Here is a 22,676-nt window from a genome sequence, read left to right as displayed (position 1 = left end):
ACATGATAGTATATTTAAGTGATCCCAAAAGTTCCACCAGAGAACTACTAAAGCTGATAAACAATTTCAGCAAAGTGGCTGGGTATAAAATTAACTCAAATGAATCAGTTGCCTTCCTCTATACAAAAGAGAAACAAGCCGAGAAAGAAATTAGGGAAACGACACCCTTCATAATAGACCCAAATAATATAAAGTACCTCGGTGTGACTTTAACCAAGCAAGTAAAAGATCTGTACAATAAGAACTTCAAGACACTGAGGAAAGAAATGAAGACCTCAGAAGATGGAAAGATCTTCCATGCTCATGGATTGGCAGGATTAATATAGTAAAAATGGCCATTTTACCAAAAGCAATCTACAGATTCAATGCAATCCCCATCAAAATACCAATCCAATTCTTCAAAGAGTTAGACAGAACAATTTGCAAATTCATCTGGAATAACAAAAAACGCAGGATAGCTAAAGCTATCCTCCACAATAAAAGGACTTCAGGGGGAATCACTATCCCTGAACTCAAGCAGTATTACAGAGCAATAGTGATAAAAACTGCATGGTATTGGTACAGAGACAGACAGATAGACCAATGGAATAGAATTGAAGACCCAGAAATGAACCCACACACCTATGGTCACTTGATTTTTGACAAAGGAGCCAAAACCATCCAATGGAAAAAAGATAGCATTTTCAGCAAATGGTGCTGGTTCAACTGGAGGGCAACATGTAGAAGAATGCAGATCGATCCATGCTTATCACCCTGTACAAAGCTTAAGTCCAAGTGGATCAAGGACCTCCACATCAAACCAGACACACTCAAACTAATAGAAGAAAAACTAGGGAAGCATCTGGAACACCTGGGCACTGGAAAAAATTTCCTGAACAAAACACCAATGGCTTATGCTCTAAGATCAAGAATCGACAAATGGGATCTCATAAAACTGCAAAGCTTCTGTAAGGCAAAGGACACTGTGGTTAGGACAAAACGGCAACCAACAGATTGGGAAAAGATCTTTACCAATCCTACAACAGATAGAGGCCTTATATCCAAAATATACAAAGAACTCAAGAAGTTAGACCGCAGGGAAACAAATAACCCTATTAAAAAATGGGGTTCAGAGCTAAACAAAGAATTCACAGCTGAGGAATGCCGAATGGCTGAGAAACACCTAAAGAAATGTTCAACATCTTTAGTCATAAGGGAAATGCAAATCAAAACAACCCTGAGATTTCACTTCACACTAGTGCGATTGGCTAAGATCAAAAACTCAGGTGACAGCAAATGCTGGCGAGGATGTGGAGAAAGAGGAACACTCCTCCATTGTTGGTGGGATTGCAAACTGGTAAAACCATTCTGGAAATCAGTCTGGAGGTTCCTCAGAAAATTGGACATTGAACTGCCTGATGATCCAGCTATACCTCTCTTGGGCATATACCCAAAAGATGCCTCAACATATAAAAGAGACACGTGCTCCACTATGTTCATCGCAGCCTTATTTATAATAGCCAGAAAATGGAAAGAACCCAGATGCCCTTCAACAGAGGAATGGATACAGAAAATGTGGTACATCTACACAATGGAATATTACTCAGCTATCAAAAACAACGAGTTTATGAAATTCATAGGCAAATGGTTGGAACTGGAAAATATCATCCTGAGTGAGCTAACCCAATCACAGAAAGACATACATGGTATGCACTCATTGATAAGTGGCTATTAGCCCAAATGCTTGAATTACCCTAGATCCCTAGAACAAACGAAACTCAAGATGGATGATCAAAAGGTGAATGCTTCACTCCTTCTTTAAATGAGGAAAAAGAATACCCTTGGCAGGGAAGGGAGAGGCAAAGATTAAAACAGAGACTGAAGGAACACCCATTCAGAGCCTGCCCCAGATGTGGCCCATACATATACAGCCACCCAATTAGACAAGATGGATGAAGCAAAGAAGTGCAGACCGACAGGAGCCGGATGTAGATCGCTCCTGAGAGACACAGCCAGAATACAGCAAATACAGAGGTGAATGCCAGCAGCAAACCACTGAACTGAGAATAGGTCCCCTATTGAAGGAATCAGAGAAAGAACTGGAAGAGCTTGAAGGGGCTCGAGACCCCAAAAGTACAACAATGCCAAGCAACCAGAGCTTCCAGGGACTAAGCCACTACTTAAAGACTATACATGGACTGACCCTGGACTCTGACCCCATAGGTAGCAATGAATATCCTAGTAAGAGCACCAGTGGAAGGGGAAGCCCTGGGTCCTGCTAAGACTGAACCCCCAGTGAACTAGTCTATGGGGGGAGGGCGGCAATGGGGGGAGGGTTGGGAGGGGAACACCCATAAGGAAGGGGAGGGGGTAGGGGGATGTTTGCCCGGAAACCGGGAAAGGGAATAACACTCGAAATGTATATAAGAAATACTCAAGTTAATAAAAAAAAAAAAAAATAAGAAAATAAGAAATACTCACGTTAATAAAGAAAAAAAAAGGGGTGGGGGGGGAATATTCATAGGAGGGGATATGGAAGCAAAGTTTAGAGCAGAGACTCAAGGAACAGCCATTCAGAGCCTGCCCCACATGTGGTCCATATATATATATGCAGCCACCAAAACTAGATAAGATTGATGAAGCTAAAAAATGCATGCTAAAATGGACCGGATATAGATCTCTCCGGAGAGACACATCCAGAGTATGTCCAATACAGAGGTCAATGCTGGCAGCAAACCACCCAAGTCAGAATAGGACCTCCTTGGGGGTAATTAGAAGAAGGATTGAAAGAGTTGAAGTAGCTTGCAAACCCATAAAAACAACAGTGCCAACTAACCAGAGCTTCCAGGGACTAAACCACTACTGAAAGACTATACATGGACTGACCCAGGGCTCCAACTGCATATGTAGCAGAGAATAACCTTGTTGGGGCACCAGTGGAAGGGGAATCCCTTGGTCTTGCCAAGGTTGAACCTCCAGTGCAGGGGAATATGGGGGAGGGCAATAAGGGTGATATTGCCCTATGAGGGAGGGGGAGGAGAGGGAATAGGGGCTTATGGATAGGAAACTGGGAAGGGGAATAACATTTGAAATATAAGTAAAGAAATATATAATAAAAAATTAAAAAACAAACAAACAACAACAACAACAAAAAAACAACAACAACAAAAAAAACAAAACAAAACAAAAAACAACGCACCCAGAGATGGGCAGATGTCTGTGAGATTAAGGCTAGTCTGGTCTGCATAGTGAATTTCAGGCTACCCAGAGCTATGTAGTAAGATCTTACCTGGAAAATTTTCAAAGTACCAGCAAAGGATCATGTTGCCCCTGTAGCAGAGTGTTTGCTTAGCATGTAGAAGTACATGAAACACTCTAGGGGCTACACACACACACACACACACACACACACACACACACACACACACACACGTATGTATGTATGTATGTATGTATGTACGTACATAACTAGCCCTCTCATGGCAGTTTTCCGTTTATTTTATAAGTAAGGGAACTGGTTTTTGACTACTTTATTGAAGCTGTTTAAGTAAGAATTGGTAGGCTCTAGAGTTGAGGGCTCAGACAGTCTGACTCCAGTTAAGAGTACCTTAAAGTCACTATGGCCAATATCTGGTTACAGGTAAGTACCTTACAGACTGACTTGGCTCTCTGCAGTATATCTATCCTCTGCAGAATACTCCTTTTAGCAAGTAAGTCCTGAGACAACAGCAATTGATTATCATTACTTTAAGTCTATAAACTTCTTTGAAAAGACCCTACACAGAACTGCAGTCTTGTTCGCCTTCTAACTTGATGGATTCCATCTCTGTTCTGTCTTCTCAAGGTTCCACACAGATACCATGCTGAAGTACAGGAGATATTTCTACCCTACTTAGAACCATAGATATGTGAAATATTTACCTGTGAAATTAAGATTATTTCTCAAAAGCATAAGGAAGATCTAATAAACAGATGGAATTTTTACCTGATACAAACTTTAAGTGAGAAAGTTTAAAAAAAAAATGAACAGGTTGAGCATAGTTTTCCTGAAATACTTGAGATTGCTTGTAAACATTTAAGTTCACTGATGTTTACAAATACCTTATGAATATAGTCAGAAGGTCATTTTTATATAACTATAGTTTGTATTTAGATAAAATGTAGAATTGCCTACTTTATAGTTCACAGTCAACAAGTTTCAGACTTTGAGGGCATGTCTTTATCTGTTCAGCCATCTTGCCAGTTCAACCTTCAAATGTTAAAATATGGGGAAATATACATATACAGCCACCCAATTAGATAAGATGGATGAAGCAAAGAAGTGCAGACCGACAGGAGCCGGATGTAGATCTCTCCTGAGAGACACAGCCAGAATACAGCAAATACAGAGGTGAATGCCAGCAGCAAACCACTGAACTGAGAATAGGACCCCCGTTGAAGGAATCAGAGAAAGAACTGGAAGAGCTTGAAGGGGCTCGAGACCCCATATGAACAACAATGCCAAGCAACCAGAGCTTCCAGGGACTAAGCCACTACCTAAAGACTATACATGGACTGACCCTGGACTCTGACCACATAGGTAGCAATGAATATCCTAGTAAGAACACCAGTGGAAGGGGAAGCCCTGGGTCCTGCTAAGACTGAACCCCCCAGTGAACTAGACTGTTGGGGGGAGGGCGGTAATGGGGGGAGGGTGGGGAGGGGAACACCCATAACGAAGGGGAAGGGGAGGGATTGGGGGATGTTTGCCCGGAAAAGGGAATAACATTCGAAATGTAAATAAGGAATACTCAAGTTAATAAAAAAAAAAAAAAAAAACAAAACAAAACTAATAATTAAAAAAAAAAAATCTGGGGAAATGGTTCCTGCCACACAAGCACAATAGGAGCAATAGGAGAAAACACCGGACATAACCTTTGGCTGGTTTGATGTGGAGAGAGAAACATACCTGTAGTAGCTGAGATGTAGGTAGATACACTCTCCAATTGGCATTGGGTTCCAAAGTGCCAATTTTGATGGAGGAAAGTGGAAAGGTACCATCTTGCTTGAAGGAAACCTTTAAGAAACAAACAAACAATTAAAGTACAAAGAAAAGCAAAAAAGTATACATTTTATAAGAAAGTTAATTCTCTTTGCCAAGTATTCCAAGTCCTAGGAGGCCAAGACTAGGAATTCCAGGCCAGCAAAAAAAAAAAAAAAGTTAAGGGGTTATGACAAAAAAAAAAAAAAGACCACCAATGCTTTCCTGAAGTTATGGTGAGTATTGAATACACATGTAAATGTTTTTAAATTACCTCTAATTCACTGTTAAGTGTTCAATGCTGTCTTTTTTCCCCCTCATTTTCCACAGTCCATAGTTCCTTTAAAGATTATCAATGAGCTGGAGACGGCTCAGTGGTTAAGAGCACTGACTGCTCTTCCAGAGGTCCTGAGTTCAATTCCCAACAACCACATGGTGGCTCACAACCATCTGTAATGGGATCTGATGCCCTCTTCTGGTGTGTCTGAAGACAGCTACAGTGTATATATAATAGATAAGTAAATCTTAAAAAAAAAAAAAAAGATTAATTAACAATAATACTTTGGGTTTATTTCCTTAGCACAATAGTCATGGGGCCAGGCATGGTGGCACACATCTTTAATCCCAGCACTTGGGAGGTAAAAGGAAGCAGGTCTGAGTCTGAAGCCGATCTTGTCTACATAGTGAGTTTCAGGACAGCCAGGGCTATGCAAAGAGACCCTGTCTCAAAACAAACAAATTAAAAAAAGAAAAACCTACAGCAGTATGATCCAACAGATGGGTCAAGATTAAAGTATAAGAAATATGATAGCCTCCCTGGGCCATGTTTCCTATTGTCTTCATTAAAACATCTGGCACAAGACAGAGAATATAAATGCTCCCCATGGGCATAACTGTAGTTTAGAAGGAAAACAACCCATATGCCAGCATCAGTTGTCCTTCTCTAGGGGCAAATGATGGTCCAAAGGCCTAACTTAGCAAAGCCAGGTGCACAGGGCCTCCACAGGATCAGACGCTAAGAAAAGCAGGGACAGGTGGCCAGCTCCTCCCCTACTTCAGGAAACATGGAGAATCTTGGGGAGGCCAATGTGAGATGATTACCACCAAGGACTCAGTGCCTAGAAGGAACTCCAAAACCGTTCCATTCCTCGAGGGTGGCACTGCGCAATCTTGTAATTTGCAGCCTCGGCTCAGGTAATTTCCTATCAGCACAAACACCTATATCATGAAGTGTGAGAGGAAAGGGGGCAGGTACTTACTAAGTGCCTACACATGCCCACGCTTTTCGTCTAATATGCCTTCCCGGTAATCAATTAGAAAGTGATCACCATGCTCCTCATACAGTGAGGGCATAGCGGATGAACTGGACAGAGGGAGCAGGAGATTGCTTGTTCTCAAGACGGTGTCCTTTCTTCTCTCCCAGTATTCCTTCTCAAGCTAATGTGCATAGCTGTCAAAAAACACGGCATGAAAATATTTTGAAGCTAGGCACGGGATCAGTCCCAAGCTGCAGAGGCTGAGGAAGGAGTATTTAAATGAAAGTTTTAAGATCGGCCTCAGCAACATGGCAAGAACTCCACCTCCAATAACTAAAAAAACAGCCAGGCACAATGGCCCGTGCCTATTATCCTAGCCACTGGGAGGGTGAGGCAGAAGAAATGAGGGAGTGAGTGTGAAGCCAGTCAGGACTCCATAGCTTTTGACTCAAAAAACGAAAACAGGGCCTGGAAAGAGAGATAGCTCCGTGATTAAGCGTACTTGCTGCTCTAGCAGAGGACCCAGATTTATCTCCTGGAACTCACAGGCAACTCACAACCAACTATAGCTCCAATTCCAAGGGATCAGACACTTTCTTCTGGCCTTCTTGGGCACCAGAAATATATAAATATATATATATATATATATATATATAATATAATATACATTTATTTTATATTATATTATATATATATGTTACTAATACATATAGGCAAAACATTCATACACATAATCAAATATCTAAATATATACACTCAAAAAAATAAAATTTCTGTACCTGGTATTCATCTGGAACTGCAGGCTGGAGGAACTACAGGCTCTATATTTGGTGAGTGATTTATTCACTCTGTAATCCTCAGTACCTTACAGAAATAAAGAAATATTGTTAAACATAGAAAGACATTGTATAGCAAATGAAGACCATTCTTAACCATATAGTAACAAAATAATTAGCAAAATTAAGTTGCTTATATGAAAACTAACTACAGATTAATAAGATTAAATGCATGTGAATCTCAGGATATAGCATCCTTGCCTACTCTGTGTAAGGCCCTACTATGTTCAATGTCCAATACAGAGAAAAATAAAAGAGATGTTAATAGATTTTGATTGCTTTTATACTCCAGGGTCATTCTACCTATAAAGTAACCTTAATATTTAATTTAGCAACAAGTATACCTATTCATTAAAGGAAGCACACATGCTTCCCACAAATCTTTTTCCTTCCACCTTTTATTTTGTAAATACAAGGTTTTGTGGCACAGAACTTTAATCCCAGCACTCCAGAAGCAGAGGCAGGCGATGAATCTCTGAGTTTGAGGCCAACCTGATCAACACAGTGATTTCAGCCAGGGTTATGTAGAGAGACCCTGTCTTAAAAACAAACGAAAACGAAAGAGTGAATGCTGACCTGTAGACAAGGACTATACAGCCTGTACTTTGCTTCATTAGTACTGAATGAGCCTATGCAATTGGAAATTAGCGCTATGGACTGGAAACTAAAGGTGTACAAAACAGTAGTGAGAACACCCAGTAAGTGTGACTGTGGATCCAAACCAAAACCACAGATTATTTCATAAGTCAGTTTGTAGGGACAGAGACCTTCCCATCTATTGTCACAAGAGTGAGCTTGTTGACAAATATGTTTATTATAGTTGTTTATAAAATTGTATCATAAATTTTCCTGTTTGGGCTTTCTGGGGATCATGAGGCTTGCCCCCTAAGTGCTGGGATACAGGTGTGCACTACCAAGCCCAGCCAGCATTTATTGAACTTTTTAGGTCTTAATATTTTACCTTCTGTGCATTGTTTCGATTTTAGCAACAAGTTATTATCTGAGGTAGATGAGGTTTAGTACTTGCTGTTGCAGGGCTAGTGATTCGATTCCCTGAATGCAAGGTGGAAACAAAGAACAGAATCTGGAAAGTTGTCCTTTGACCTCCACATGCACACAGTGGAACAGACTTCTGCTCTCATATACACATCACTCACAGAGCACAACAGCAATAAAAACAATAGATAAAAATCCAGGACCAGTAAGATGGCTCAGAGGATAAAAATGCTTGCTGCCAAAACTAACGACCTGAGTTTGATTCCTAGGACCTACTCGGGGAAGGAGAACCAACTCCTGAAAGTTATCCTCAGACCTCTACACGTGCACTGTAGCATGCATGTGCACATGCGCACACATAAACACACAATACAGTTTAAACTCTAAAAATGAATCATCTGACTCAAGATAAAGGATTACTAACAAAGGAGTAAGTCATTTAGAAGGGACCTTTTCTATATAGTCCAAGACTAGAACTATTTGGGAGAATGAAGTTCTACTGGATATAACCTTTGAGGATCAACTAAAAATTCTCCCAGAGACATGGGACTTCTTGAAATTCGGGCTCTTTAGCACTTGGTCGTCATGGTATCAGTAATCACACTGATAACTCTACCTCCACAAAGTATGCAAAGTTTTCCTCACCAACAGGAGTATTTTTTTTTTCTTTTTTCTTTTTTTCGGAGCTGGGGACCAAACCCAGGGCCTTGCACTTGCTAGGCAAGCGCTCTACCACTGAGCTAAATCCCCAACCCCAGGAGTATTTTTAAATACCCTGTCTCTCCTTTAATGCATTAAGTCTTTCTCACTTGAAAACCACAAATTGAGATTTGATAACTAGTTTATCTTGACAATATTACATAAAACTAATGGGGGTCAAAGCTATACAAACATATACCTAACAAAAAAACTCTCCTCAGGTAATGTCTTCATTGTGAAGCAAACAGGGACCAGCAAGTCACCTCTTCTCCCTCTTACACATATTAAGTTCTTTCCGCCCTTCCACTTTAGCTGACCTCCTCAGCCCTGCTGGACACAAATGTGACTATGAACAAGTTGTTCCCCCCTGCTTAGAAAGGCAATGGCTTTTCTTCATATACAAATAAAAACCCTTCACTGCAAACATAACCCCTGGTCACTCATCCTGCAGCCCTAACTCAACTATCTGCAGTCACTGGTAGGACTGCACAGGCTGTCCTCCTTTTCCTTTGGATTTCCTACTAAATCCTATCGTCCAGTATCCAGCTCGAAAGTGCAATCTCTCACGGTGACATTACTGTCTTTGTTCAGACACAGTACGTTCACGCCTCACTTTTGACATAGGTCTACTTCCTGTAGATCACCGACTACGAACACTTATAGATTCCTTACACAGCTTGGGCCAGATAGAAAGAATGCAGGAACGAGGATCAAGGTTTCAGTCTCCAAGAAATTCCTACAGTGAAATCAATCTGAGGCACGTCACGATGTAAACGTCTTCCCCATTCTTCCACAAACAACAAGCAATGTTCTGAGGTCCGCCTTCTTTCTCCCCTGGCTGCCCTGTGGTCCCACCGGCTAACTGGACTTTACAGGCCGCTTGTTACTCACTGTGCTTCCCGGGCCCGGAGGGCGCCTCGGGGAACCAGGAGCACGAAGATCCACCCGCGCTATTGTCACGGCCGCCGCCAAGCTAGGGTTTTGGTTGTTGGGCCCGTTTGTTGGGCACGCAGAAGGCTCCAAGTAGCGTCTCAGATAACTGCGGCCCCGCCTCTGGGACGTTGGGGTCGCGGGAACCGAGGCGGTAAGCGCCGGCAGGAGGAAAACGAAGGGCGCGCCGCGCCTGCTGATTGGCCGGAAGCCCGGCCAGTCCCGCTGCAGGGGCGGTACTAAGAGTGTCACACAACGACTCAGCTGCATACTGCTGTGACAACCAATCGGAGCCCGGCCTGGGATTAGCGCTCGCCCAATCCCAAGGTTTTTTAGAGAACCGAGGGCGCCGCCGCAGCTCGGTGTGTCACTACTCTGAGGATTTAAACCTTCATTTCGTCAACCGTTAAGTTCCGGTTTGGCTGGAGTTAGCAAAACGCATGCGCAGTGGGAAAAACAAAAAAACAAAAAAACCCAACCCGGCTAACTAGCCGGAAGTGCTTCACCTACTGATAGTCGTCTGACTGCTGGGATCGTTTCAGCCGACTTTGGTGGTTCTCCCTTGTAATTCGTGCGCACTCCCTAGGCAGGTGCTGAGACAGGAGGCTCGCCGCGAGTTGGAGACAAGCTGGAATTGTTTAGAAACCTTTTCTCAAAAAGACTAGAGTCGGGTGTGGTTGTGCACCGCCTTAGTCCCAACTTTGAAGAGGTGGGTGGAGGCAGAGAGGTCTGCCGTTCTAGGTCTTCTCAGCTACGTAGAAAATCACAGAGCAACTTGGTCTATATGAGACCCTGTCTCGGGGGTAAAAAGTTTTCAAGCCCTTGAGTGATCAGAGCTAGAGGAGATTAGTTTTGTTTTTGTTTCTTAAGTAGGATCTTATCAATCTTGGGAACATTTTTTTCTCGTTAAACAGAAAACAGTGACCATTTATACTTATTTCCGGTACTATTATTGGGAATAGTTGTAGTGTGTGATTTGTGTGCTTGTGTAGCCAGAGGTCCGTGTTGGATATCTTTGAGATGATTAGGTATTCGTTGTAATAAAAAAAAAAGACTTTTAAAAATTAAAAAGGAAGCACATCTATAATGTTAAGGGAAGGTAGCAAACGTGTTCTTACGATTAGTTCCTGTTACATTAAACTTTGTGTATTTTTAAAAAGGCAGGTAAAAATCTAAATGCATTAAAGCCTAGTTAGTAATGTATCAATGTTGGGTTAAGAGAAACAAATTACATACTTATATAAGATGTTAAAAATAAGGGGAAGTGAGTGGGAGGTGCTGTGTCTTCATTTATTTCTGTATATCCGAGACTGTTCTGGGAGTATTTACACAATAAGTAAATACTTTAACAGGTAAGATCTGGGGCTGTAGAGATAGCTCAGTGGTTAAGAGCACTTGCTGATCTTTCCTATGATCTTGGTTGCCAGCATCCTGATTGAATAGATCACAGTTGTCTTCTGGCCTCCTTGGGCACACCCATCCCCTTGCGCCACACACACCTATTAATAAATCTTTAAATAAAAGGTTATGAAACCCAGTACTGGTGGTGGTGCACACTGTTAATCCCACCAGTGGAGAGGTAGAGGATCTCTGAGTTCAATGCCAGCTTGGTCTACAGAGCCAAGGCTGCCTTGGAGATCCCTGTCTTAAAACAAAACAAAAAAGGAAAAGCAAGAGCAAACAAAGGAAAACCTGAAGTGTATATTAACGTTTGAACAACTAAAACAGCATGAGAACTCAAATGTCAGCAAATTGTGAGTTAAAACGTTTTTCTGACACTGGACTTCTAAGCAGAATGTATATGTAATGTTATGCATAAATGTTTGTTTTGAGACAGGGTCTCATATAGTCTAGGTTGATCTTGAACTACGTAGGTAAGGATGACCCAGATCTTCCTACCTCTGTCCTTCAAGAGTTGGGATTATAGGCATGGGCCCCCACACCTGGTTTTTGCCATCCTGGGGCTTGAACCCACAGCCATTGTGCATGTTGTATAAGCATCCTGCCAGCTAAGTTACATCCCCGCTCCAGTGCAGAAATACTTTCTACCAAATGGCAAACAAGACTGCCCTGAAGACAGCCGGCTGTTCATTTTTACTTAGTTTCTCAGTATTGGGATTGGCATGCTAAGTAAGTGCTCTGTTACTGAGCTACATCCTCAGCGCCCCCAACTCCTTCTTTTTTTAAAGTATGTGTGTACACTGTAGCTGTCCTTAGACACACCAGAAGAGGGCATCGGATCCCATTACAGATGGTTGTGAGCCACCATGTGGTTACTGGTATTGAACTCAGGACCTTTGAAGGAGCAGTCAGTGCTCTTAACCGCTGAGCCATCTCTCCAGCCCCAAACCCTTTTTTGTCTTCTGAGTCAAGGTCTTGGAAAAGTCCTTAGGCTGGCCAGGAACTTGCAGTCTCACCCCATCCTCCTGAGTAACTAGGGTTACAGGCATATTCCGTCCTGCCTAACTGGCCCACCTATAGATTCTTTACTGCCACTGCACAACACTCCACAGAGAGCTTTTCTCCAGCATGACTGCACAGAGAACTTGCACTATTTCTGGGGGGATACCATTTAAGATGAGCCTTAGAGAATACCAGAGGACTTGGCTTATCTAGGTCATATGGGTAGGCATTTCCCCTATGGCTCAGCAGAAAGCTTATATTGATGCAAAACAAGGCCTGTGATTGGTGGAACTAGAAATACTGCTGTGACTCGTGCAAATACAATTCTTCATTTGCATGCGACATCCACACAGTGAATAGCTATATAACCAAGCTATTATCTCATGTTTTAAATCAGGTGGGAAGTACTCTTCTGTGCTGCCCCCTAGTGTTGCAACATGAGGCTCAATAAAAGGCTTCTGAAAAATGAAAACTTTAATGGCTTTATTTTAAAATTAGAAAGACGGCTCATTTTAAAGAAAGCTTGTATTTTCATGTATCTTTAAATATTTTCTTTGAGTAATACTGTAGTGGAACAAGCCCCAAGTGTGTCCTCTAGTCCCTCTGAAGTTAATTTTCCTCATCTACATATTGAACACTGCCATGAATGAGTGTGTGTGTTTGTTAAAAGGCTGTCAACTATTGCTATGCTAGGTATTCTATAGTTAACATCACTAATAAAGGAGCAACATGATCCCATATTTGAAGAGATTAAAGAACTGATTTGTGAAGTCAGAGAAGGCTAAAGTATAATGAAATAAGAGCTGCAAATGCTACCTGGGACCTGTTACACACTGAGCTTTGTGTTAAATGGCAGGGGAAGTTTAAATGGTGTGGCAAGCATAAAACAAGGAAGGTATTGTTTTACAGGCTAGGTAATAAGAGGCAATTATCCAAACCCAATATGAATTATTGGTAGATTGCCTGCTAGGTTAAATAGACTGACTTCATACTGTGCTGTTCTTTGATTCTTGTTTATACATACATATATATATATATATATATATATATATATATATATATATATTGTATATCAAGACACTGGAGTTTCTATGGCTTCTGACCTTTACAGAGAAAGACTGCTAGCAGTCTTGCTCTAATTTGTTTCACAGAGAACCATTTTAACTGTATCATATTTTTTTAAAAAGAAATATTATTTGGGGTCATGTGTATAGTTTAGTGGTACAGTATATAATGTATTACAATTACAAAATGTGCAAGTATACTAAATTATATAATTATATAAATATATATTTAGTATTATATATTATACATATATGTGTTATATAAATATATAATATAAATAAAGCCAATTATAGAGGGAAAAATTCATCCACAATTCTATATCCTAATTGCTGTAGAGTAGCCGTGTCCCAGTGACTGTGTGTTCAAGTTGGAAACAGTTTTTTGAGCAGGATCTCACTATGTAGCCCTGCTGATCTGAAAGTCACAGGTATCTGCCTGCCTCTTCATCCTAAGTGCTGACATGAAGGCTCGAAATCTTACCTTCCAGTGGGACGGTAGAAAGTGGGTGACTGGATGAGCGGATCATGAACAACAGTGCTCCTGCGTAGGAGTCCTGCTCATGGACGAGGTCCCCAGAGCACTTTCTTCTTCCTTTCCACCCTTGATGTCATGTGAACATGGAAGCTGGCCCTCACCTGATACTAAATTGGCCAGTACCTTTATATTAGGTCTCATCATTTCATACCTACAGGAAATTTTGTTATTTAAAGTCTACCCAGTCTGTGGTATTCTGTTATACTGGCCCAAGTGGAAAAAGACACTAACGTCAATTAGTTTTGGAGAATGGAGTTTTCTTTCTTCTTCTTCTTTTCCTTCTCCTCCTCCTCCTTTTTTCTTTTCTTTTTCTTTTTTCTTTCTTCCTTTTTTATTTTTTATTTTGAGACAGGGTCTATGTTGCCCTAGCTGTTGTGAAACACTGTGTAGATCAGGCTGACACAAAGAGATCCTTCTTGGGGCTGGGATTAAAAGCATGTGCCACCATGCCTGGCTTGGATTTTTTTTTTTATTAACTTGAGAATTTCTTATTTACATTTTGAGTGTTATTCCCTTTCCCTGTTTCCAGGCAAACATCCCCCTAATCCCTCCCCCTCCCCATCCTCCCCCCATTGCTGCCCTCCCCCCAACAATCTAGTTCACTGGGGGTTCAGTCTTAGCAGGACCCAGGGCTTCCCCTTCCACTGGTGCTCTTACTAGGATATTCATTGCTACCTATGAGGTCAGAGTCCAGGGTCAGTCCATGTATAGTCTTTAGGTAGTGGCTTAGTCCCTGGAAGCTCTAGTTGCTTGGCATTGTTGTTCATAAGGGGTCTCGAGCCCCTTCGAGCTCTTCCAGTTCTTTCTCTGATTCCTTCAACAGGGGTCCTATTCTCAGTTCAGTGGTTTGCTGCTGGCATTCGCCTCTGTATTTGCTGTATTCTGGCTGTGTCTCTCAGGAGAGATCTACATCCGGCTCTTTGGCTTGGATTTTTTTCCCTCCTTATTCTCTTTTTATCCTGTCATAGTTAGCTTCACCTGTTAACATAAAACTAGTCACCTGCAGAGAGGGAAACTCATTAATTTTCCAGATCAGTTTGGCCAGAGGCCATGTCTCTGTGGGATTTTATTAATTCCTATTGATATAGGAGGGCCCAGGCCACTGTGGGTAGCACCATCCCTAGGCAGGTGAGCTGGGTTGGAAGGTAGCTGAGCAAGTCAATAAGCAGTGTTCATAAGAAGCATTCCTCATCCACTCTGCTCTAGATTTGTTTAGAGTCCTTCCTCCAACTTCACTTGATCATGGATGTAAGGATGTATCCTGTAGGGCTGGAGAGATGGCTGAGTGGTTAAGAGCACTGACTGCTCTTCCAGAGGTCTTCAATTCCCAGCAACCACATGGTGGCTCACAACCATCTGTAAAGAGATCCAATGCCCTCTTCTGGTGTGTCTGAAGACAGCTACAGTGTACTTATATCTAATAAATGAATAAATCTTAAAAAAAAAAAGGATGTATTCTGTAAGCCCTGAAGTCCTCTGTCTGTTTGTGTGTCTGTCTGTCTATCAGGGTCTAACTATGTTTTCCTGGCTGGCATGAAACTTATAGATATGCACTTGCCTCTGCTTTCTTGCAAGGAAGGCTTGTGCCACCACATTTAATCCTTTCCTCCCCAAGTTGCTTTTGGTTCTGGCATTTATCACAGCAATAGAGAAGCAAACTAGGACAGGTATTGGTTCCAAGTGGTCAGCCTTAAACATGCATATCTGTAACATGGTCTTCATGATTAGACCAGGCAAGTCTTCAGTGTTATATCTGATGGTATCTGTGAGAATTAAAGGGCAATTGCTATCAGGAACTAGGAAGTTAGAATCCATTGTTTTTCTTCTTTTGTGTTCTCTTACCCACTGTTCTAAAATTTCCAAACACCTAACTTTCACCTTTTGGTTATGACTTCTGAGATAAGTTTTACTCCTACTTTTAGGGGAAAAAAATACTTGTGCTTTAGAGATGACTCTGTGGGCCAACACCTGCTACCAAGCCAAAGGACTTAAGTTGATCCCAGATGTTGGGAGGAGAGAGATGACTCCTATAAGTTGTCCTGTGATATACCTGTGACACGAGCTCTCATATACACACACTGTAATAAAAAAAAAAGCAACTTCTATATTGCTCTTTTAAAATATTTTATAGGCAGAGTCCTTTTGGCTTGGCCTGATCTCTTCATCCTCCTGCCTCCACCTCTCAAGTACTGAGATTATAGCTAGACACATGCTGTTCCAAGAATCTCTGATAAAACCTCTCAGGAATAGGAGTTTCTCCCTTTCTGAACCAATATATTTTATAACTACATCTAAATACTTTTTCTTATACCCACATATAAGTGTTACTCTCATCAAAGAAGCTTTTCTCTCTGCAGAGGCCTTTACAAGAATCCTTAACTTGTCAACATACAGAGAAAACCAACTATGGGGTGCCCAACACTGAAACGCCTATAACACAACTCTACACAAGGCTCAACACCAATGCAATCTCAAAAACCAGGTCTTCTAAGCAAGAGCTAGCACAATGATAACACCAGTTGATATATGTGTGATAAAAAGGTCTCACAGGGCCTCATCCCTAGATGAAGAGCATGGTGGTTTGAATGGAAATGGCCATTTGAATGCTTTGTCATCAGAGAGTGGCACTACATGGGAAAGATCAGGGATTACATGAGGCCTTGTTAGAGGAAGTATGTTACTAGGGGTGGTTTTTGAGGTTTTGGAAGCCCAAGCCAGTCTCTTCCTGTTGCCTAAGGATCTAGATGTAGAACTCTCAGCTACTTCTCCAAAACCATTTCTGCCTATGATCCTCACCAATTTGATAATGGACTATTAAACCTCTGAGACTGTAAGTCAGCCCCATTATAAATGCTGTCCTTTATTAAAGTTGCTGTGTTACGGCGTCTCTTCACAGAAATAGAACACAAATTGAGACAGCTACAGGCAATTAATGGTTGCTGAGGTGGGGTGCATTAGTCTTCTTTAGGGACAAGCCTAGATTTTCCAGTCCTGAGGAGTAAGCCCTAAACACACATATACAAGCAATACTAAGTGAACTCAAGTGGCTGCATTTACATATACATGTGTGTGTGTGTGTGTGTGTGTGTATATATATACACACACACACACACACACACATATATATAGGTAATAATAAGAAAGGAGCATGCCTTTGAGAATGAGGAGGACATGGGAGGAACTGAAGTGTGCAGAAGGGATAAAAATTATGTAAATGTAGTCCCCATGTATAAAATTCTTTTTTAAAAATATGTTTTTAAAATGCTTATATATATGAGTATTTTGTCTACATACCACATGTGCATCTGCCAGAAGAAGCAGGAACTGGAACTGAAGTTACAGATGCTTGTGAGCCATCATTTGGGCACTGGGAATTGAACCTGGGTCTTCTGCAATAGCAGCAAGTGCTCTTAACCCCAAGCCATCTATCTCTCTAGTCACATGACATTGTAAAAACTGTTAAAATATTAAAACCTTTCAGCAGTACCCAGAATTATAAAGAGCAGGAACTGTGAAACAGATTGTAGACCCTCACCAGACACTAAATCTGCTAGGGCTTTGACTTTGCAACTCACCACCTCCTGAATTTTGAGTTCTCTGTTACGATTATGCAATGGATAAATTAGTTCTCCTTTGCAATATAACATATCTTCCATCTGAGGATGGAGGCAGCCTGCTGTGGATGGAGGCAACTGGGGGCATCGGCAATGAGTTGTCCTCCCCAGGAAAATACAGATGAAGCTGTCTCATGTCTAACTCTGACTACTCCCTGGCTTTTGTGTAATGGTTTCTATAAATTGCAAGGGTGCCATGGGAATGATGGAGAGAAATTAGCAGCTTTTTTAGCTCCAGTTCTGCCCACAGCTGTGACAGGCCCGCTTTCCTTTATTAATTTTTGGTATCCCAGTTTCTTCTTTTAGAACATGATAAGCAAGAAACCTGAGAGACCAGTTATACCTACAACCGAAATCCACCCGGCAACACCTCCAGGAAATACTAGCTTTCAGTGAACTTGATGGTTATGAAAACCTGTTTACAAAGTATGCAGCCTACATTTGTGATCATGTAATGAATGACCCATGTCTCAATAACATGCTTTTTTCTGTGTAAACAGTCTTGCAAGCAGCTTTCGAGTCTAGGTTGAAGGTACCCCATGCAGAACAGAAAGACGGAAATAACATGGGATTTGATGGGGGAGTGGGGACACAAAAAAGGTACAGCTAACCTAGTCTGGGGAAATGCAGAGAAAGCTTCCTAAAGGTGGTAAAATTTGAGCTGAATCACGGAAAATTAACAGAACACATGCAGCCAAGAGGAAGGAAAAGAATGGGAACAATCATTTGCCTCTGAAGGACAACTCTTACAAGAAGGATGGAAAGATGGTGAAAAGCCACAATTTCTTAAGCCCTGAGAGAGTATACTAGTAACAGATATTCTCTGAGTACACTGCTTCTGCACTGAGTATGGGCTCCCAAAATGGGCTGGGGAGATGGCTCAGCTCTTAGAGTGTTTCCTGCTATTCCAAAGGACCTATGCAAACAGGGTTGATCACAACCACCTCTCATTCCAACTCAAGGGGCCTCCGTGGGCCAGGACACCCTGAACACTGCCAAAACACCACCATCTCTGTGCATTTTTGGGTCTCCCTGTGACCTGGGAGTAAAAGGACATCTGGTACAGAGGAATCCAGTCAAAGAAATAGCTAAAGAATCCCAATTGTTTTAGTATTCGATGTTCTAATGTCACCCCAAAATAATTAACATAAGCAAAGTAGCCGGCACATAATGGGCATTCAGAATAATGAATATGCCTATGAATGCATGAAGTGTATCATGTCAGCTTGTGGATTATTCTATGAGTTTAGATAGGGAATGGCCCTTTAGGAAGTGACATTCACCGAGTCTCTATCTTTTACGTAGCATTACTGCACATCTAATTGCTTGCATTTAGGTGAACCTCATTACTTACTCCAAGATACCAAGACAAGATGGATCTGTAACTAAGAGAATATGGATTCCTTGGGGACGAATTAGGACTAAGGTGCTGAGGTTGACCTTTTGCTCAGCAGCAGGCTTAAATGTTAAGCACCGGTGTGTCCTGGTGTCTCATAAATCCTAGCCTCTTTGGCTTGTTTAACGGACGGAATCTGTTTAAGCGCTGCGGCCTCTAGCACAGCTTACTGAAGCTAGAGTACCACACGGGAGTTCTGGAACCTGTAGCAGCTTTAATAAACTTGACTCGTGATGAGGGAGATGGCCCAGGCATTAAAGTGCTTACTACATAAGCACAAGGACTTGAGTCCAACTGCTAACATCCATTCTTTTTTAAAGGGGGGAAAAAGAGCCAGGTACCAGCACTGGGGGAGACTCTCCGGGGCTGAATGGCCAGCCAGTGGAGCTTAAGGTTTGGTGAGACTCTTACTCAAAACTGACTGTAACACTAGGTAGAGTAGCACACACTGATTCCAGCAGAAGAAAGCAAATCTCTGTGAGTTCGAGGCCAGCCTGATCTATATAGAGTTTCAAGAAATTCAGGACCTAAAAAATTGATAAACATGTAAATAAGAGTGATTGGGGAAGATCCCTGACGTCACCTTGTGGTGCACACACACACACACACACACACACACACACACACACACACACACTATGATGTCAACCTCTGGCTCACACACATGCACAGAGTAAGAAAAAAACATAGCTTGAGACTCTCTGATAGTATTTTATCAGTGAGTAGTACCTATGTACCCTCTCTTTGAGGGTTCTGTGCCTGGTTGACTGGAATATGGTAGAAGTGTCACTGTGATCGTTTCTGAGTCCACGTTTTAGACATGGTTAGTTTTCTTTCTCCACCTCTTAGAATGTTTACTATCAGAACGAGCCGTCAGGAGACAGGAAGAAATTCAAGCAATTCTTGGTGAAACTCATAGTTCTACGGAGCAACCAGCCCAAAGCCAACGTAAAATTACCAGTTATGTGAAGGGGAATTTTTTGGAAAAAGTTAGCTGATATTATATGGAATAAAGATGACCTACAACCCAAACTGTATGTGCTAAGGAAACTGTTTCTTGTAGTTTAACCCATTAACCTTTGGTAAATAGCAATGGGTAATAATATGCTCCAAGAGCCAACTAGACAGGAAGTGTTTCTTTGCACATCCTGATCCTTCCTAGAAATGACTCCTCATAAAACCCCTGTCAGAGACTGGCATCTGGGTTTCTCTTTTATATCTTTCAACATAAAATTATTTCCTTTTGTCGCTTAGCATACTTGGCAGGCGATGGACAGGATGGAAAACAAGCACTCAATTTATTGTGGTCAGTTATCCAGGGGGACACAGACATGTAAGTATTCCAGAAAGTTTTGGACCTAGACCCTTGGGTGGAATTCTTTGTTCTGGTGCTCTACAGTGGAAGCAACAGAGTGTCTTTTTGTGTTTGCCTCAAACATAAACTTCCTTAAAGTTAGCCAAGAGCATAGACTCTTCCCACAGACCTCACACCCTTAAGATCTTATAGCTCTATTGGCCAGAGAAGATATAGTGGTTACCAGGGGAGTATGCACATTTACTTTGATATGACCTTTTTAATTTCTATTTTAAATATTCTTTGAAACTTTTCTTAATTGTATGTGTTTCTACTATGTGGGCTCCAGAGATTGAACTGAGGTCTCCAGGTTTGAAAGCAAGTAGCTTAACTTGCGGAAGCACTAACTGGTCCTAAATAGTTTCTTTATAAATAGGCAATCCAGAGCCAGAGCCAGAGCCAGGCAGATCTCTGTGAGCTAGAGATCAGCCAGCCTAATCTACATAGCAAGTTCTAGGCCAGCGGGGCTATAACCATTCTTTGAAACTTTTTCTCCTTCTGCCGTGGGCTCTACAAGGAATGAATTCAGGTCGTCAGGCCTGCACAGTTAAGTACTTTTATCTGCAAGGCCATCTTGCAAGCCTGTAGGAGTCATATATAGCTGCTACGTCTACCCTGAGTGCTGGGATTACAAGCATGGCTCACCATGCCTAGCTCAGTATGGCCTATTCATATTCCTACCACCTCTTCCTAGTATGACTGGTTCTCCTTATTCTCCTATGCTACTGTCCTAGCTGGGGGCTTGGAACCTTTTGAGCTTGGGTTACTGGGTTACCATCAGTTGTTCTGGGTCACAGGTGGTCAGCAAACTATAACTTGTAAGCTAAGAACTGGTTGTTGTTGTGTTTTTCTTTTTTTCTTTTTCTTTTTTCTTTTGGCCTTTCAAGAGTTTCTCTGTGTAGTCCTGGGTATCCTGGTATCCTGGAACTGCTCTGTAGACCAGAGATCTGACTATTTCTGCCTCTGGAGTGCTGGTATTAAAGGCATCTACCGTCACTGTCCAATTATCCACTGAGCCTTGATGATCTTTGACACATTTTCATTTTACTTTTTTCTGAGTTTAAAGTGTAAGGATTTGTAGTAGTTCTCTAAGGCCAGAACGACTAATTAGTAGCAGTAAGACTTCAAGAAAGGCCTGTGTACTTGTGGTACATGCTCCATCCTCCCTGCCCTAATATCAGTACAAAAATGGGGCACTGCCCCAGACAAGGTACTTCCTTCCTACAATACAAGGAGTCAGGATTGCTTTTGCTTCTTTCAAGTCTCTCATGCTTTGCTTTTCCATGAGCAAAAACACAGACTTGGAAGCTCCTTGCTTCTCATTGCTAAATATTCTTGGGCCAATTTTGCTTTGGATTTTTAAAAAGCAGGATCTCATGTGGCCCAGGCTAACTTGAAACAATGTGAAGTTGAAGCTGGCTGTGAAGTACTTCTTTTCTTACCTCCACCTACAAGCTGCTGCAATTATAATTGTGTATCAAATTGTTTGGGTTTTGTTATTGTTTTGGAGATGGGGGTCTATGTAGCTCCGACTGGTAAACCAGATGAGGGTGCCCTCAAATTCAGAGATCCATCTGCCTCTGCCTCCCAAATGCTGGGAATAGAGTCAGGCTTCAAACCCATCATCTTCCTGCTTCAGCCTTTGACTTAAGGTTTATTTGGAAAGCTGGAATATTACAGGTCCAGAGCCAAATTATTTATCTTAGCCCCAAACAACGACTGCTTGCTCACTTCTATGTAACCTAACAGTCTTAGGTAAGTCCATTTGTAATATACAAACAGAACCCTAGCTTCCAAACCCAAAGGCTAAGAAACATCTCCTGTAAGGGTCCATGATTCACCAAAGAATGACACCTGGGACTCAAATAGTATGCAAACGCAAAGAGTGTTTTATTCTGTAGAAGTCCAGCATGCTTCGGTCTCCCATTATATATTGTAGAGACCTCAGAGTGAGCTTGCAGGCCCAATTTATAAAGCACCTTAGGAGAGTTTTGGGGTAGGTGGGCTTTGTTTTACCCTATCTCTTGTCAAGTGCAGTAGTGAGAAGGGAGGGAAGTAGAGAACAGGAGTTCAATTTGTAACTGATTGTGAACAGTCAATTGAGATAACTTATTACCTTTGGACCAGTTTGTGTCTCATCCCTTTCATCATCATTTAGCATCTGGGGCCAACAGCACTACCAGCTTTGCTAGAAACCATTTCCACCAACTTACCTGAAAAAATTTGCCCTGATGCATAACTTTGTTCTGTTACTATAAAAACTCCATGAAAATTGTCGTCTCCAACTTTCAAAGGTTTGTGTTCATCCAGGCTCAGTTCACTTTTTTTCTCCTCTGTTCAGATTTTTCCCTAATGGCCCGAGTCAGGGTTAACAGAGCTACCCTTAAAGGCTTTCCCAGCGGTTAGAATATAACCTAAGTGTTTTTTCCATAACCACCTCAACTCTCCATTTATGACTTTTCATTCCCCTTATCCAGCCCTAACTTTCCAGCATGCCCTCCTGTCTCGGTGGGTCACTGCATCCCAGACTCTGCGCTCTTCAGTCCTCAAGTCTTGGTTCCAAGGTCATTTCTTTAGAGGCCTTCTCTGCAAAC

At 41.8% G+C, this 22,676-nt stretch overlaps 1 protein-coding gene across 5 annotated transcripts in view; it reads right to left on the bottom strand.

The window, feature by feature from the left end:
- The window catches only part of Stil (STIL, centriolar assembly protein), a 52,896-nt gene extending 42,958 nt beyond the window's left edge, over positions 1–9,938 (bottom strand). For 2 of the 5 annotated variants that reach the window (XM_039111182.2, XM_039111181.2), the window contains exons 1-2: positions 5,274–5,748; positions 4,928–5,035 (exon numbers count right to left, since the gene is read on the bottom strand). Coding sequence is in view for 4 of the 5 variants with exons in the window: in XM_039111181.2 (XP_038967109.1) it covers positions 4,928–5,019 (92 nt within the window). In the remaining variant the exon portion in view is untranslated. Of the gene's footprint in view, positions 1–4,927; positions 5,036–5,273; positions 5,749–7,034; positions 7,120–9,458; positions 9,655–9,677 lie in introns of those variants that run through there. The other 3 variants (XM_063287731.1, NM_001399206.1, XM_039111180.2) reach the window with 3 other exon arrangements.
- Positions 9,939–22,676: the final 12,738 nt, after the last annotated feature.

This window comes from Rattus norvegicus, chromosome 5 (genome assembly GCF_036323735.1).
Source record: "Rattus norvegicus strain BN/NHsdMcwi chromosome 5, GRCr8, whole genome shotgun sequence".
In the NCBI taxonomy this organism is placed as follows: Eukaryota; Metazoa; Chordata; class Mammalia; order Rodentia; family Muridae; genus Rattus; species Rattus norvegicus.
Note: the sequence above shows the minus strand (reverse complement) of the source record. Positions and strands in the feature narration are given on the sequence as shown.